This window comes from Phocoena sinus, chromosome 13, assembly GCF_008692025.1.
Source record: "Phocoena sinus isolate mPhoSin1 chromosome 13, mPhoSin1.pri, whole genome shotgun sequence".
Taxonomy (NCBI): Eukaryota; Metazoa; Chordata; class Mammalia; order Artiodactyla; family Phocoenidae; genus Phocoena; species Phocoena sinus.
In genome coordinates this window covers 31,253,519-31,269,453 of record NC_045775.1, presented here as the reverse complement: position 1 = coordinate 31,269,453, position 15,935 = coordinate 31,253,519, and the positions used below count along the sequence as shown (strand labels likewise).

At 43.9% G+C, this 15,935-nt stretch overlaps 1 protein-coding gene across 6 annotated transcripts in view; it reads left to right on the top strand.

Annotated features, from left to right (window-relative positions):
* DHX57 (DExH-box helicase 57) overlaps positions 1-6,067 on the top strand; it is a 57,067-nt gene extending 51,000 nt beyond the window's left edge. For all 6 annotated transcript variants that reach the window (XM_032652574.1, XM_032652572.1, XM_032652578.1 and 3 more), the window contains 3 exons: positions 61-195; positions 3,405-3,605; positions 5,256-6,067. In XM_032652574.1, the coding sequence (XP_032508465.1) occupies positions 61-195; positions 3,405-3,605; positions 5,256-5,399 (480 nt within the window). In that variant the 3' untranslated portion in view covers positions 5,400-6,067. The remainder of the gene's footprint in view (positions 1-60; positions 196-3,404; positions 3,606-5,255) is intronic.
* The last annotated feature ends 9,868 nt before the right edge of the window (positions 6,068-15,935 follow it).

Here is a 15,935-nt window from a genome sequence, read left to right as displayed (position 1 = left end):
TATATATATATATATATATATATTTTTTTTTTTTTTTTTTAACAAATACCTGTTGTTTAGGTGAAAAGCCCAGAAGGGAAATTTCAGAAGACCAGTACCGGAGCTGTCAGAATGCAACCGAAATCAGAGGAATTGAAGTTTGTCACCAAGAACGATGGATATGTACACATTCACCCTTCATCAGTGAACTACCAGGTCAGGATGGCTGGGTATACTTACAGTCAGGTTCCACATCCACAGATTCAACCAGTGCGAATTGTGTAGTACTGTAGTATTTAGTATTGAAAAAATCTGAGTGCAAGTGGACCATGCAGTGCAAAGCCTTGCTGTTGGGGTGAGAAACAGTCCCTTCACTTCAGCCAAACCTTGTTCTATCACTCACTGTCTTTAGCCGCATCACTGACTTGGGGAAAGATGAATAAGCACAGATGTACTGGAACTGAGCTGTTAAGCCTGCTTTCAGATATAAAATTGTTTCTTTGTGGTGGTGATTTAAGAGGTCATGATGTAATTCTCTCACTCCATCTGTGCCTTAAGAGGCCATGACCTGTGCTTGTCGATCCAACTTCCTCAGCTCTCCTCCTTCCTTCAGCCAATTGCTGGGAGGCTTCTGCTCCCACCCCTCCACTAAATTCATCAGAAGTCATGAATAACCTCCTAGTTGTCAAATATAGGGAACAAATTCCCTGGCTCTCATCATTCTTGACTCATGAAGTTTTTGACATTGCTGACTTCCCTACCTCTTGACACTATCTTTGATGTTTTTTGCTTCTGAAATACCACTTTCTTCTCTCGCACTGGTCCTCCCCCCGAGCCCCTCTACCAGATTCTCTTCCTGACTCTGAAATCGTGGTTCTGGCCTTGCTCTATTACAGTGCACAGAATCTTCCTGAACCACCAGGGCACAACATCGTGGTTCTAACTGCCACCTACATGCTGACACAGACCCCAAATCTCTCTCTCTCTCGTCCTGGGCTTTTCTTTCTGAGCTGTCTTGCTGGAAATCACCACCTGGATGCCTTCTAGTCACCTCAAACTCAAAAGCTGAAAAATCAAACTCATTATCTCTGAATTCACTCCTCTGTGTTCCCTGTCTTGGTGAAATGGGACCATCCAAATCAGAACCCTGGAGTCACACGGACCCTGCTTCTTTTCTCCTGATGCCAGTCTAATTGGTCACCAGGTCCCAACACTTCCACCTTTTGACATGTCTCAGATTTGCCTACTTCTTTTGTCCCTGCTGCCATTTCCTCAGTTCAAACCCCAAATATCTGTCTCTTGCCTGAAGTACTAATCTTACTTCTGGTGCTTTCTCTCTCCAACCTTTTATACTACTGCTGCCAGAATCATCTTTACAAAACACACATTTGATCATGTCATACCCTTGCTTGAAACTCTTCATAGATGGAGTCTACTGTAAACTCTCCTACGACCCTTCACATCTAGCCCCTTCTTAGCCCATGTCCCCTGCCCACTCCTATCATTCTTTATGCTCCAGCAATACCAGACTACCAACAGTGTCCCCCGGTGCCATGACACAGGACACACTGTCCTCTATGCCTGGGATGGCATTCTGATTCCCCAGCAGGCTCCTACTTATTCTCCACGCTCCCATCATATATCCCTTTCCCAGTGTCCCTCTCCAAGTTGCTCCTTACTTCTGTTCCGTCACTGTATAGTGTGCATTTTTCCACTGTTGTACTTATCACATTATTTTATAGCTTATGGTATGTCTCATTCATGGACTTGTAAAATTCCTGAAGACAGGAATTGAATTTTATTCATCTCTGCCTTCTTGATGTCTAGCACGGTGCCTAGCCAGCATAGCTGAAAGCAGATGCTCAATAAAGCTTCATCTCGATAAAGAGATGAAGGAGGAAAAGAGAAAAGGAGACTGCAGGAAGAGAGTTTGAAGTGTTAGGGCTGGTCAACCTGTGAAACTACTGGGTAAAGTGTCAGCAAAGCATGAAAAGAAGTGTTAAGCTCAGGAGAGTCTGAGGACCAGGAAGTCATCTGCCCTCTTGGCTGCATGTGTACTTGGGAACCGGGGGCCCAAGTTACCTCCACTCGTCCTCTCCTGCGTTTACCATGACATTTCTTCAGTGAATCCAAGTCATTCATGCATCCACTCAGTATCTGCTAGCACCTTCTCTGTGCCAGGCATTGTTGCAGGCCATGGAGGACAGCGGATGAGCTAGGGAGACAAGGTCTCTGCCCTCAGGGAACTTACATTCTAATGGGGAAGACAGGCAAGGAATAAGTAAACAAATAATCTCAGGTTAATGACAAATGTTATGAAGGAAAATAAAACTGTAAGAGATCGAGAGTGACACAAGAGGGGCTTTTTTTTTTTAAACTATAGTTGATTTACAGTATTGTGTTAGTCTCAGGTATATAGCATCAGATTCGTTTCTACTATAGGTTATTACAAGATATTGCATATAGTTCCCTGTGCTATACAGTAATCCTTGTTATTTATCTTTTATATACCGTGGTGAATATCAGTATTAATCCCGTACTCCTAATTTATCCCTCTACCTCCCAAGAGGGGCTACTTTACATAGAGTGACCAGGGAAGAACTCTCAGGAGAAAACAATTGAGCAGATCCTAAATGAAGTGAAGGGCAAGTCATGCAGGTATCTAAAGAGAGGACATTCCAAGCTGAGGAAATAAGTGCAAAGACCATGAGATGGGAGCATATTTGGTGTGTCCCAGGAAATGCAAGAAGGCAGCCAGTGCAAATGGAGGGGATGGTTAGGGGTGGAAGTGGTAGATGAGTTGGGACAAGTGGGCAGGGATCAGGTCGTGTAGGATCCACAGAAGGATCTGAGATTTTATCCTTGGGAAACCTCTGGAGGGTTCTGAGCCCTAACTGGTTTTTCAAAGATCACTGTGGCCTCTGTATGGAAAAGAAACTGTGAAGGTGCAAAAGGGCAGGTACATAGGAAGCCATTGCAGTGGTCTGTATGAGATGACAGTTTGCATGAGGTGGTAGCTGTAGAAGTGGTGAGAATCTGTCAGTTCATCATGTATTTTGAAAACAGCTGACAGGACTTAGTGATGATATAGATGGAGTGAGGGAGAGAGAGCAATCAAGGATGGCTCCCAAATTGGGAGCTTGGGCAACTGGGTGCAGACTGGGTGAATGGGAGTATCATTTAATGAGACAGTGAACACCACAAGGAGGGGGAAATTGAGAATTCCTTTTGAACACAAGTCTGAGATGCTTGTTAGATGTCCGAGTACAGACATCAAGTAGGCAGTTGCACATACAAGGCTGGAGCTCAGGGGAACCTACAGGCTGAAGGTAATTTTGGGAGTCATTGGACAGGTGATGATTAAATCCCTGGGACTGGTGGAGTTCCCCTTATGTTGCCCGTGACATAACTATCCTATGTTTCAGGTCAGACACTTTGACAGCCCCTACCTGCTGTACCATGAGAAGATCAAAACTAGTCGGGTGTTCATCCGAGACTGCAGCATGGTGTCTGTGTACCCGCTGGTCTTGTTCGGAGGAGGACAAGTGAATGTGCAGCTCCAAAGGGGAGAGTTCACTGTCTCCTTGGATGACGGTTGGATCCGTTTTGCAGCAGCATCGCATCAGGTAAGGGAGAACGAGTCTGTCGCACGAGACTCAGGCCATGAGGGGCTCTGATAATAGGAAGTACAGAGCATTTCTTCAGGGAACAAGGACCACAGAGCTGAGTAAGAGTGAATGATGGGTCTGCAGGGGACACTAAGCAAGACTGAGGCTGAAGTGAGGCCAGTGGGGGAGCCTTAGTAAGAGTTCAGGAAGCACAGGAGGGGAAGCCCAGGACAGTCGGTGTGAAAGGCTTCGGACAGAAGCTATGAGGGAGGTGTTGGCACTTCCTAATTGTTATACAAATACAAGTTCAAAGAAAACCAAAATATAGATGAGCAGAACTAAGTAAAAATCACCCTGATTCCACAACCACCAATAAAAAAATGTCTCGATTATTTACTATATGGAGTCTCTAGAAAACGTTTAAGGGGGAGTATATTTAAGATATAAAAATTTTTAATATTTGCATCTCTTAGAAATCTTCTATTGCAGGAGGCAGAAACACCAACTCAAACATTACAGTTAATTCCCTTTAAAGTCTGAAGCAGCACAGTCCAGGAGAAATATATGTGCCACATACCTAATAACTTTTCTAGTAGACACATTAAAAAAAAAGTAAATAGGTGAAATTAGTTTTAATATTTTATATAACAGAAAACATCTAAAAAGTTTTAATTTCAACATGTAATCAATATAAACAATTGAGATTTTTATACTCTTTTTTCATACTAAGTCTTCAGAATCTGGTGTGTATTTTATACTCACAGCGCATCTCGATTCGGATCAGGCACATTTCATGTGGTCAGGAGATTAGCCACATGGGACAGTACAGGTCAAGAGGGCCAGGCAGTGTTGGTTTGATTCAGCTGCTTAACAACAAAAGCCTGTCTGGCCCTGTGGTAGCAGGATGACTGTAGCGGCTCCTGGGTCACGTCCGTGCAGCATATACTGTCCAAAAGGGAAGACAGAACGCTTCTTTCCTAAAAGTTCCAGCAAACCTCCTCTCCTAAACCAACTCCTGTGGCTGAAGAATGTCATGGCCTCTAAGGCCTGGACCACCTGAACCATTCACTCTGGCAGGGCACATGGCGTGAGCCTGCGTGATGCAGACAGAGTCCACCCCGCAGGGTTGCCAGAGAGCGGAGCAGCAGCCGAACAGATGCTGGCAAGACACGCACAGTGGCACTGCGTCAGCACAGGCAAACCGCCGTAAAACATGGAGGCTGTCTCCCAACCCTGTCCCCAACAAAAGCAGACAAATTCCAAAGTTAAAGAGATTTTTTTGGTTTAACATCTGCCATTTTTAATTCTCCATTTTCCTGCTTCTCCTCTCGGAGCAAACTGTAAAAGTCGACCAGGCTTTAATATGGAGCACACTATATAAAAGCCATATTTCCCGATTTAATCTTTTCTTTAAATGAGATGTGAGAGAGGAGGCTTTTTAAAATGGACCCCACTTAATATATTACAGAGCTGACATTGAGTGTATGTTCCTATAATTGCATCAAGAAATTTTAGAAGCAGTTTCAGAAAAAAATGTTTAGTTCCCCCACCATGGAATTAGAATAGCAGAAATCTAGAATAATGATAATCGTAACTGGAGAATTTCCTTTAATAACCTTTCCTCCCCTGTTGGTCCAAGCACTGCTTACATTGCAACTTTCATTTTAGGTGGCTGAATTAGTAAAGGAACTTCGCTGCGAACTTGACCAGCTTCTCCAGGATAAGATAAAAAACCCAAGCATAGATCTGTGTACCTGTCCTCGAGGGTCACGGATCATCAGCATGATTGTGAAACTTGTCACCACACAATAAAGACCAGGCTCGGGAGAGTGCTTGCTACTCACCTGCTTGCGCAGCTGGGAAGTGACGGCAGCACCTCTACCTCGAGCTGCAGCTCCGCGATGGGGCTGCCCTGGTGAAGGAGCCCAGGGCAGGCACTGCCAAGTCAGCTGAGGCGACGCACACCTTTAGGGAAATTTTCCACACTAAGTATTTCTAACCAAGCAGTGGGCATTCCCAGCACAATTTGGAGTGTCGATGTGAGTTCGAAAACCAACTTGCCTGTATTTTTCTCTCTGACTGCCCTGGAATGAATGAAATTCATCTGATTAACAGGAAAGTGAATATTTAATACAATTCTGTTTTAATCTATGTATTATTTTTCTCCTGCTTTTTACTGGGGTGAGATAAAGGGCATGAGGAGAAATATCAATTGTTTTTTTTTCTGTCATGAAGGCTCAACTGAAAGAAGTCAGAACAGAGAAGGAAAAAAAATCATGTGAGCAAGAAAAATTAAAATTTCATTTCGGCTATAGGCCATTACATAAACTTCATTCGTGAGGGATTTTTACTCATTAAAGTTCAGCTTAAAAAAAACCAAACTTAATGAGCACTTATTTGTTATCAGAATGTGAGCTGGTTTTATCCATAACACACTTTTTCTTTTTTTTTTTTAAATAAATTTATTTATTTATTTTTGGCTGAGTTGGGTCTTCATTGCTGTGCACAGGCTTTCTCTAGTTGCGGCGAGCAGTGGCTACTCTTCGTTGTGGTTCACAGGCTTCTCATTGCAGTGACTTCTTTTATTGCAGAGCATGGGCTCTAGGCACGTGGCCTTCAGTAGTTGCGGCACGTGGGCTTAGTCGTTGTGGCTCGCGGGCTCTAGAGCGCAGGATCAGTCGTTGTGGCACACGGGCTTAGTTGCTCCACAGCATGTGGGATCCTCCCGGACCAGGGCTCGAACCCGTGTCCCCTACATTGGCAGGTGTATTCTTATCCACTGCACCAGCAGGGAAACCCCACACTTATTCTTTTTTTTGTTTTTGTTTTTGTTTTTGCCGTACGCAGCCTTTTCACTGTTGTGGCCTCTCCCGTTGCGGAGCACAGGCTCCGGACGCACAGGCTCAGTGGCCATGGCTCATGGGCCCAGCCGCTCCGCGGCATGTGGGATCCTCCCGGACCGGGGCACGAACCCGCGTCCCCTGCATCCGCAGGCAGACTCTCAACCACTGCGCCACCAGGGAAGCCCCCCACACTTATTCTTAAAAGCAGAACAGTCTGGGTGTTTTCATTCTCTTGTAGGTTTTCTATTTAGGAATCTTATGAACTCTGTCTTATGAACTCACCTGGATCTAATGGCCACATTTCACATTACCCGAAGGAGAATTTTAATGGTATTCTCAGAACAGAGTTGGCATGGTTAAGGTAGAAAAGGTTGCCATACTAGTGTCAGGTTTACAGCCATAAAAATACCTTCCATGGGACTGTTATTTTCAACCACCACTTAGGGTAGTGGGGCACTAGCATTCTGAAAAAAAAAGTATATATATATTTATACTTTCCCTGGACATTTTTCAGTGTAACTAAGAAGAATCCCAAAAAGCTGGGTGGAAAAAGTATTCCTGTATTTCGGTAGTCCTCAGGTAGAAAGTCACTACAGGTTTCCCACTATACATGGAATTCACAATAACTCAACAAAACCACCTCACTGAAGGATGTTCACTTTTCAAGGTATTTAAGTTCTCAGGAAACCACTGAAACTGTCCAAAACAGTCATTTTGAAGTGTGTTTAAGCTTCGGTGCACTTAAAGAGCTTAGGCTCTAAGCAGTGTTTTTAAAAGGCATTTATTCGGGCTTCCCTGGTGGCGCAGTGGTTGGGAGTCCACCTGCCGATGCAGGGGACGCGGGTTTGTGCCCCGGTCTGGGAGGATCCCACGTGCCGCAGAGCCGCTGGGTCCGTAAGCCATGGCCGCTGGGACTGCGCGTCCGGGGCCTGTGCTCCGCAACGGGAGAGGCCACGGCAGTGAGAGGCCCGCGAACCACAAAAAAAAAAAAAAGGCATTAATTCATATCATCACTTTAAATAACATACATATGCAAAGCACCCACAGTATACAAGTTCTGACTTGCTCTTGAAACAAGGCTTACATTACGAAACCGATTAGGCTGGGACATTTAGGAGAAATGAAAGAGAAAACTGCACTAACCCTCTAAACAAGTTTTTTTCAAACCAGTTTTGACTGTTGGTGCTATAGCAGAGCTCATGCTGCCCTAACTAGAGCCATCTGCCCACGTGGACCTGCAGGTTTGAATGCAAGTTTGCAGCAGAGCACGCAGCTGCAAGGTAGTTAATAACAAAACTTTCCATTCAGAGTGCTGAGAAACTGCTCTCTCAGGGAAGCCGTGCTGGGCTGGTTACTTTCAGCCACACACAAATGCACAAATCCATAGCAGCACTATTTACAAGAGCCAAGGCACAGAAACAACCTAAATATCCATCAACAGATTGAATGGATAAAGGAGATGTGATGTATATAGACACAATGGAATATTGCTCAGCCATAAAAAAGAATGAAATAATGCCATTTGGAACAACATGGATGGACCTAGACATTATCATACCAAGTGAAGTAAGCCAGACAGAGAAAGACAAATATCATAGGATATTACTTATGTGTGTAATCTAAAAGAGTGATTCAAATGAACTTATTTACAAAACAAACAGACTCACAGACATGGAAAACAAACATAGTTATCAAGAGGATAGCCAGGTTGGGTGGGGTGGGCGTGGGGAGGAGGGATAAATTAGGAGTTTGGGATTAACATGTACACACTACTATATATAAAATAGGTTAACAACGACCTACTGTACAGCACAGGGAACTATATTCAATATCTTGTAATAACCTATAATGGAAAAGAATCTAAAAAAGTATATATATGTATAACTGAATCACTTTGCTGTACACTTGAAACTAACACAACATTGTAAACTAACTGTAATTCAACCAAAAATACAAAAAATGCACAAACCCTATCATCCTGTAGATGTGCCAGAATGTGAAAAAGGTTGGAAAGCCTTGACTGAAGGCATTCATAAGGAAATCCTCACCCCCAAACTAAATTTCTTTAAGCTCATCATTAAAATTATGAAATAAGAAATGAAATAGGATTGTTTCTTTTTGATTAAAGTCAGAATACAGTAGTATTTCAAGGTGGAACTGGATTTCTGAGCCCCAACAAGATGGTCAGAATTTAATGTTAATTTTATGGAGAACTCTGTAAATGTTTTCTTAAATATCTGTTTTACTGGAATCTAGTTAGGGAACAATATTAATGAAATACTCGCTACAAAATTAGTCTGCACTGCTGTTTTGTAGTACATGTAATTGGGAAGTTCTCAGGAAATGAGACTATCTCAACACTTACAGAGGGGGTGAGATTGATAAAACATTAGCTTTGTCTTCCTCAAGTTCCATATCTGAATGTTACCATTCAAACTCGCTGACAAGTAATGAACTTTGGCCTTTAAACTGCTCGGATAATAGAATGGGGAGGATAAAAGTATATCAAATCATGCAGCCTGTGGATCTATAGGCATGATCATTGTTTTTTCTTTCTAGGCAATGGTTTGAATATGTCCCTTAGAGGTTATCATAAAATAAGATCTTGTGAAAGTGAGATAGGCTGGGACCTGGGACCGTTTGCTGCAGTGCTTGCACCTGGACAAACATCTCCTCAAGCAACAAAATAAAACAACAACTATAAGGGACTAAAAATAACTGTGTTCATGAGCAGTTGGTGAAATTATGATCAAGATACAAGAAGACAAAAATCCCAACAAAAGCAGGGTGTCAGGAGCAAAAGCAGGGTAGTGCACATGCCCCCTGCACACGGCACCACCAAGGGGGTGAGCAGACCACCTAAGCCACCCCTCTGGCCCGCCCCCTGGACCCGCGCCCCTACCCTCAGCCCCACGTAAGGGACCAGCTTGCACCCCTCAGGGAGTGAGCAAGGGGAGCCCCAATAAAGCCTTGCTTGAATTTCTTGTCTGGCCTCTTGTCAATTTCTACTGATTAAGGAGGCCAAGAACCCTGGTCGGTAACATAGGGACAGAAAAGACTGAAAAAAGAGAGAGATTGCAGTTTCAACCCACTCCCTGTGGGTATCCAGGCACCAACCTGTAAACTTCCAGAAAGGGCCAGTGAAGGTGGCAGCACCCTGTCCACTGCCCACCAGGATGATCAAGCCTGGAAACCAGCCAGCTGTATGTTGTCTGTGGGACTCTGACCCACAGGTGGGACTCACCCACGCATACACCAGTATATAGAAATCTGCCTTTTCAGCCTGTTCCCAATGGGACTTCTCTTGGTGGCAGGAAAATAAAGGAGAAAATATTGGGACAATGGTACTTCCAGACCCTACATGATATGAGGTTTGAAATCTATTTCTCTCAGAAATCTCCCATCAGGGAGAGACTGCTGGACCGAGATCTGCAAAGTGTGAAAGGAGCCTCTCCCTGCTCTGCTTGTCATCTGCCAATGTGAGCTGTTACCTGCCAGAGGGAGCAGGTCTCACAAGCTGAGAGGAGTGATGCTGTAGCTGCCTGATGTCCACTCTCTCAGGAAAGAAGAGAGGACAGAGAGAGGAGAAGTAGAGAGATTTCAGGAGAGGGAAAGGGACAAAGGGGAGGGAAAAGTGGTGAGGGAAAAAGGACTAAGGGGAGGGGAAAGCGTTTCCTGAATGAGGGCACTGAGGCCCTCAGGGGCCAGGAAGGCAGACCTACCAAACGTGGTGACGCTGAAACAAGAGGTTCAGGCAGCTCTGTGAATTCAGCACCTGCGGAACATCCACATGGACAACGGGTGCTCTCGCAGCTGGGACAGGTCTGGCCTTAGCAGCTATGGGCTTTGTGGGCATGTACATGCAGGGGCTGGGCTGGGTCAGGGTCTCAGCTGCCTCCACAGCTCCCATAGCGGGCCCAGGTGCGTGGCAGTCCTAGGACCGGCTTCAGTGGATTTGTGCTGGTAGCCTTGTGAAAACAAAGCCTGAGAGGCACCAGGGCCAACCACCAGCATACGGTGGCCGTGGGGCCAAGGGCAATGCCAACAACAGTGTACTTTGTGAGCCCACACAACGGGTTGTGAAAGGTGACACAACAGAGCACAGCCACGGGTGAACAGCTCCAGCAGAGGAATACTCAGTGGCTCCTCTCCCAATGGGAGTGCTCCAATCCCACCTACCTTGCACCACAGATTAGAAACTCAGCTCAGAATGGACCTGGCAGCTTCTACTCCATCAACTAGGGAGCAGACCCTGCTCCTGACAGGGCAGTGACAACCACAGAGCAAGGAGGAAGGCCCGCTCAATATCCAGTGCAGGCTCTGGTCACCACGACATCACTCACACCTCCTATCAAGGGGATAACGGCCAGTATACAATGAAGAAAGAAGCGACAGCCACCCATACTAAAAACAGCCCTCGCACCACTAAATACTAAACCCACACAGGCTACACAGGAACATTCCCACATAAAAATAGCCCTCCAAGACCACGGTAGATAATTGTTCCCCCTAAACTCATAGAGCAAGAGAAATATAAGTAAAATGAAGAAGGAACAGGAACCACTCCCAATTAAAAGATCGAGAGATTTCCCCTGAAAGAATAAAACAGACCTCTTCAGTCTAACAGACGCCGAGCCCAAAAAGGAGATAATGAAAATACTGACAGAATTAAGAAAGGCTATCAACAGAAATGCAGATTACTGTAAAAGGGAACTAAAAACTATAAGGAGAAGCCAAGAAAAATTAGAGAATTCATTTAAAGAGAAGAAAGCTGAACTAAAGGCTATAAATAGCAGAATGAATAATGCAGAAGAATGAATATGTGATCTAGAAGATGAATAATGGAAATCATCCAATTAGAACAGCAGACAGCAACCAAAATTTTTTAAAAATGAAAGCAATCTAAGAGACCTATGGGATAATATAAAGCATGTCAATCTACACATAATAGGGATCCCCGAAAGACAAGAAAGAGAAAAAGGGGTTTAAAATGTATTTGAAGAAATTATGGCTGAAAACTTCCCAAACCTAAAGAAGGAAATAGATATCCAGATACAGGAAGCACAGAGGGTTCTGAACAAGATAAACCCAAACAGACCTACACCAAGATATATTATAATAAAAATGGCAGAAGTTAAAGATGAATAGAGGATTCTAAACACAGCAAGAGAAAAACAAAGAATTAATTACAAGGGAACCCCCATAAGGCTATCAGCTGATTTCTCTACAGAAATGTTGCAGGCTGGAAAGTAGTGGCAAGACATATTCAAAGTCCTGAAAGGGAAAAATCTGCAACCTGAGATACTCTACCCAGCAAGGTTATCATTTAGAATAGAAGAAGAGATAAAGAATTTCTCAGACAAGCAAAAACTAAAAGAATACAGCAATACTAAACCTATCCTAAAGGAAATACTGAAAGGTCTTCTCTAAATAGAAAAGCAAGAGCCTATAAGAAAGAGAAAATCACAATTAGAAAGTAAATCACTTTAAGCCAGTACACAGATTTTTTAAAACATCAAAAAATTTCTGTGAAAGCAATGATAATCACAATGAACAGCAAAAGGATGAACATGAAGATGCAAAAGAGGACATCAAAATCATAAAATGTGGGGGAGGAGAGTAAGAAAATGTAGATTTTTTTTTCTAGATTGTGTTTAAGTCTATATGACTACCAGTGTAAAGCAAGTAGATACAGGAAAGGGTTAACATACTTGAAAAACAGGGCAACCACAAATCAAAAACACAATAGATTCACAAAAACCAAAAAGAACAGAACATAAGCATAATACAAAATAAAATCATCAAACCACAAAAGGAAAAACAAGAAGAAAAAAAGGACAAAGAAGAAATATAAAATCAATGGGAAAACAAGGTTTAAAATGGAAATAAATACATATCAATCGATAATTATCTAGAGAGGACGAGGGGAAGATGGTGGAAGAGTAAGACGTGGAGATCACCTTCCTCCCCACAGATACAACAGAAATACATCTACATGTGGAACAACTCCTACAGAACACCTACTGAACGCTGGCAGAAGACCTCTGACCTCCCAAAAGGCAAGAAACTCCCCACGTACCTGGGTAGGGTAAAAGAAAAAGGAATAAACAGAGACAAAAGGATAGGGACGGGACCTGCACCAGTGGGAAGGAGCTGTGAAGGAGGAAAGGTTTCCACACACTAGGAGCCCCTTCGCGGGCGGAGACTGCGGGTGGCGGAGGGGGGAAGCTTCGGAGCCGCCACGGAGGAGAGCACAGCAACAGGGGTGCGGAGGGAAAAGCGGGGAGATTCCCGCACAGAGGATTGGTGCCGACTAGCACTCACCAGCCCGAGAGGCTTGTCTGCTCCCCCGCCAGGGTGGGCGGGGCTGGGAGTTGAGGCTCGGGCTTCGGTCGGAGCGCAGGGAGAGGACTGGGGTTGGCGGCGTGAACACAGCCTGCAGGGGGTTAGTGCGCCACGGCTAGCCGGGAGGGAGTCCGGGGAAAAGTCTGGACCTGCCGAAGAGGCAAGAGAGTTTTTCTTCCCTCTTTGTTTCCTGGTGTGCAAGGAGAGGGGATTAAGAGCGCTGCTTAAAGGAGCTCCAGGGACGGGCATGAGCCGCGGCTAAAATCACAGACCCCAGAGACGGGCAGGAGACGCTACGGCTGCTGCTGCCGCCACCAAGAAGCCTGTGTGCGAGCACAGGTCGCTATCCACACCCACTTCCGGGGAGCCTGTGCAGCCCGCCACTGCCAGGGTCCCGGGATCCAGGGACAACTTCCCCGGGAGAACACATGCCTCAGGCTGGTGCAACGTCACGCTGCCCTCTGCCACAGGGTCGCCCCGCATCCATACCCCTCCCTCCCCCCAGCCTGAGTGAGTCACAGCCCCCGAATCAGCGGCTCCTTTAACCCGGTCCTGTCTGAGCGAAGAACAGACGCCCTCCGGAGACCTACACGCAGAGGCGGGGCCCAATCCAAAGCTGAACCCCGGGAGCTGTGAGAACAAAGAAGAGAAAGGGAAATCTCTCCCAGCAGCCTCAGAAGCAGCGGATTAAATCTCCACAATCAACTTGATGTACCCTGCATCTGTGGAATACATGAATAGACAAGGAATCATCCCAAATTAAGGAGGTGGACTTTGAGAGCAAGGTTTATGATTTTTTCCCTTTTTCCTCTTTTTGTGAGTGTGTATGTGTATGCTTCTGTGCGAGATTTTGTCTGTATAGCTTTGCTTCCACCATTTGTCTTAGGGTTCTATCCGTCCGTTTTTCCTTTGTTGTTTTCTTAATGTTTTTCTTATTATTTTTTATTTTAATAACTTTATTATATTTTATCTTCTTTCTTTTTTTCTTCCTTCCCTCTTTCCTTCCTCCTTTCTTTCTACTTCTAATTCTTTCTTTCTACTTTTTCTCCCTTCTATTCTGAGCCGTGTGGATGAAAGGCTCTTGGTGCTGCAGCCAGGAGTCAGTGCTGTGCCTCTGAGGTGGGAGAGCCAACTTCAGGACACTGGTCCACAAGATACTTCCCAGCTCCACATAATATCAAATGGCGAAAATCTCCCAGAGATCTCCATCTCAACACCAGCACCCAGAGTCACTCAACGACCAGCAAGCTACAGTGCTGGACACCCTATGCCAAACAACAAGCAAGACAGGAACACAACCCCACCCATTAGCACACAGGCTGCCCAAAATCATAATAAGTCCACAGACACCCCAAAACACACCACCAGAGGTGGACCTGCCCACCAGAAAGACAAGATCCAGCCTCATCCACCAGAACACAGGCACTAGTCCCCTCCACCTGGAAGCCTACACAACCCACTGAACAAACCTTAGCCACTGGGGACAGACACCAAGAACAACGGGAACTATGAACCTGTAGCCTGCAAAAAGGAGACCCCAAACACTGTAAGATAAGCAAAATGAGAAGACAGAAAAACACACAGCAGATGAAGGAGCAACATAAAAACTCACCAGATGTAACAAATGAAGAGGAAATAGACAGTCTACCTGAAAAAGAATTCAGAATAATGATAGTAAAGATGATCCAAAAATCTTGGAAACAGAATAGAGAAAATGCAAGAAACATTTAACAAGGACCTAGAAGAACTAAAGATGAAACAGACAATGATGAACAATACAAAAAATTAAATGAAAAATACTCTAGATGGGATCAATAGCAGAATAACTGAGGCAGAAGAATGGATAAGTGACCTGGAAGATAAAATAGTGGAAATAACTACTGCAGAGCAGAATAAAGAAAAAAGTTGGAAAAGAACTGAGGACAGTCTGAGAGACCTCTGGGACAACATTAAACACACCAACATTCAAATTATAGGGGTTCCAGAAGAAGAGAAAAAGAAAGGAACTGAGAAAATATTTGAAGAGATTATAGTTGCAAACTTCCCTAATATGGGAAGGGAAATAGTTAATCAAGTCCAGGAAGCACAGAGAGTCCCATACAGGATAAATCCAAGGAGAAACATGCCAAGACACATATTAATCAAACTGTCAAAAATTAAGTACAAAGAAAACATATTAAAAGCAGCAAGGGAAAAACAACAAATAACACACAAGGGAATCCCCATAAGGTTAACAGCTGATCTTTCAGCAGAAACTCTGCAAGCCAGAAGGGACTGGCAGGACATATTTAAAGTGATGAAGGAGTAAAACCTGCAACCAAGATTACTCTACCCATCAAGGATCTCATTCAGATTTGATGGAGAAATTAAAACCTTTACAGACAAGCAAAGCTGAGAGAGTTCAGCACCACCAAACCAGCTTTACAACAAATGCTAAACAAACTTCTCTAGGCAAGAAACACAAGAGAAGAAAAAGACCTACAATAATGAACCCAAAATAATTAAGAAAATGGGAATAGGAACATACATATCGATAATTACCTTAAATGTAAATGGACGAAATGCTCCCACCAAAAGACACAGATTGGCTGAATGGATAGAAAAACAAGACCCGTATATATACTGTTTACAAGAGACCCACTTCAGACCTAGAGACACATACAGACTGAAAGTAAGGGGCTAGAAAAAGATATTCCATGCAAATGGAAACCTAAAGAAAGCTGGAGCAGCAATTCTCATATCAGACAAAATAGACTTTAAAATAAACACTATTAGAAGAGACAAAGAAGGACACTACATAATGATCAAGGGATTGATCCAAGAAGAAGATATAACAATTGTAAATATTTATGCACCCAACATAGGAGCACCTCAATACATAAGGCAAATAGTAACAGCCATAAAAGGGGAAATCGACAGTAACACATTCATAGTAGGGGACTTTAACACCCCACTTTCACCAATGGACAGATTATACAAAATGAAAATAAATAAGGAAACACAAGCTTTAAATGATTCATTAAACAAGATGCACTTAATTGATATTTATAGGACATTCGATCCAAAAACAACAGAATACATATTTTTCTCAAGTGCTCATGGAACATTCTCCAGGATAGATCATATCCTGGGTCACAAATCAAGCCTAATTGAAATTGTA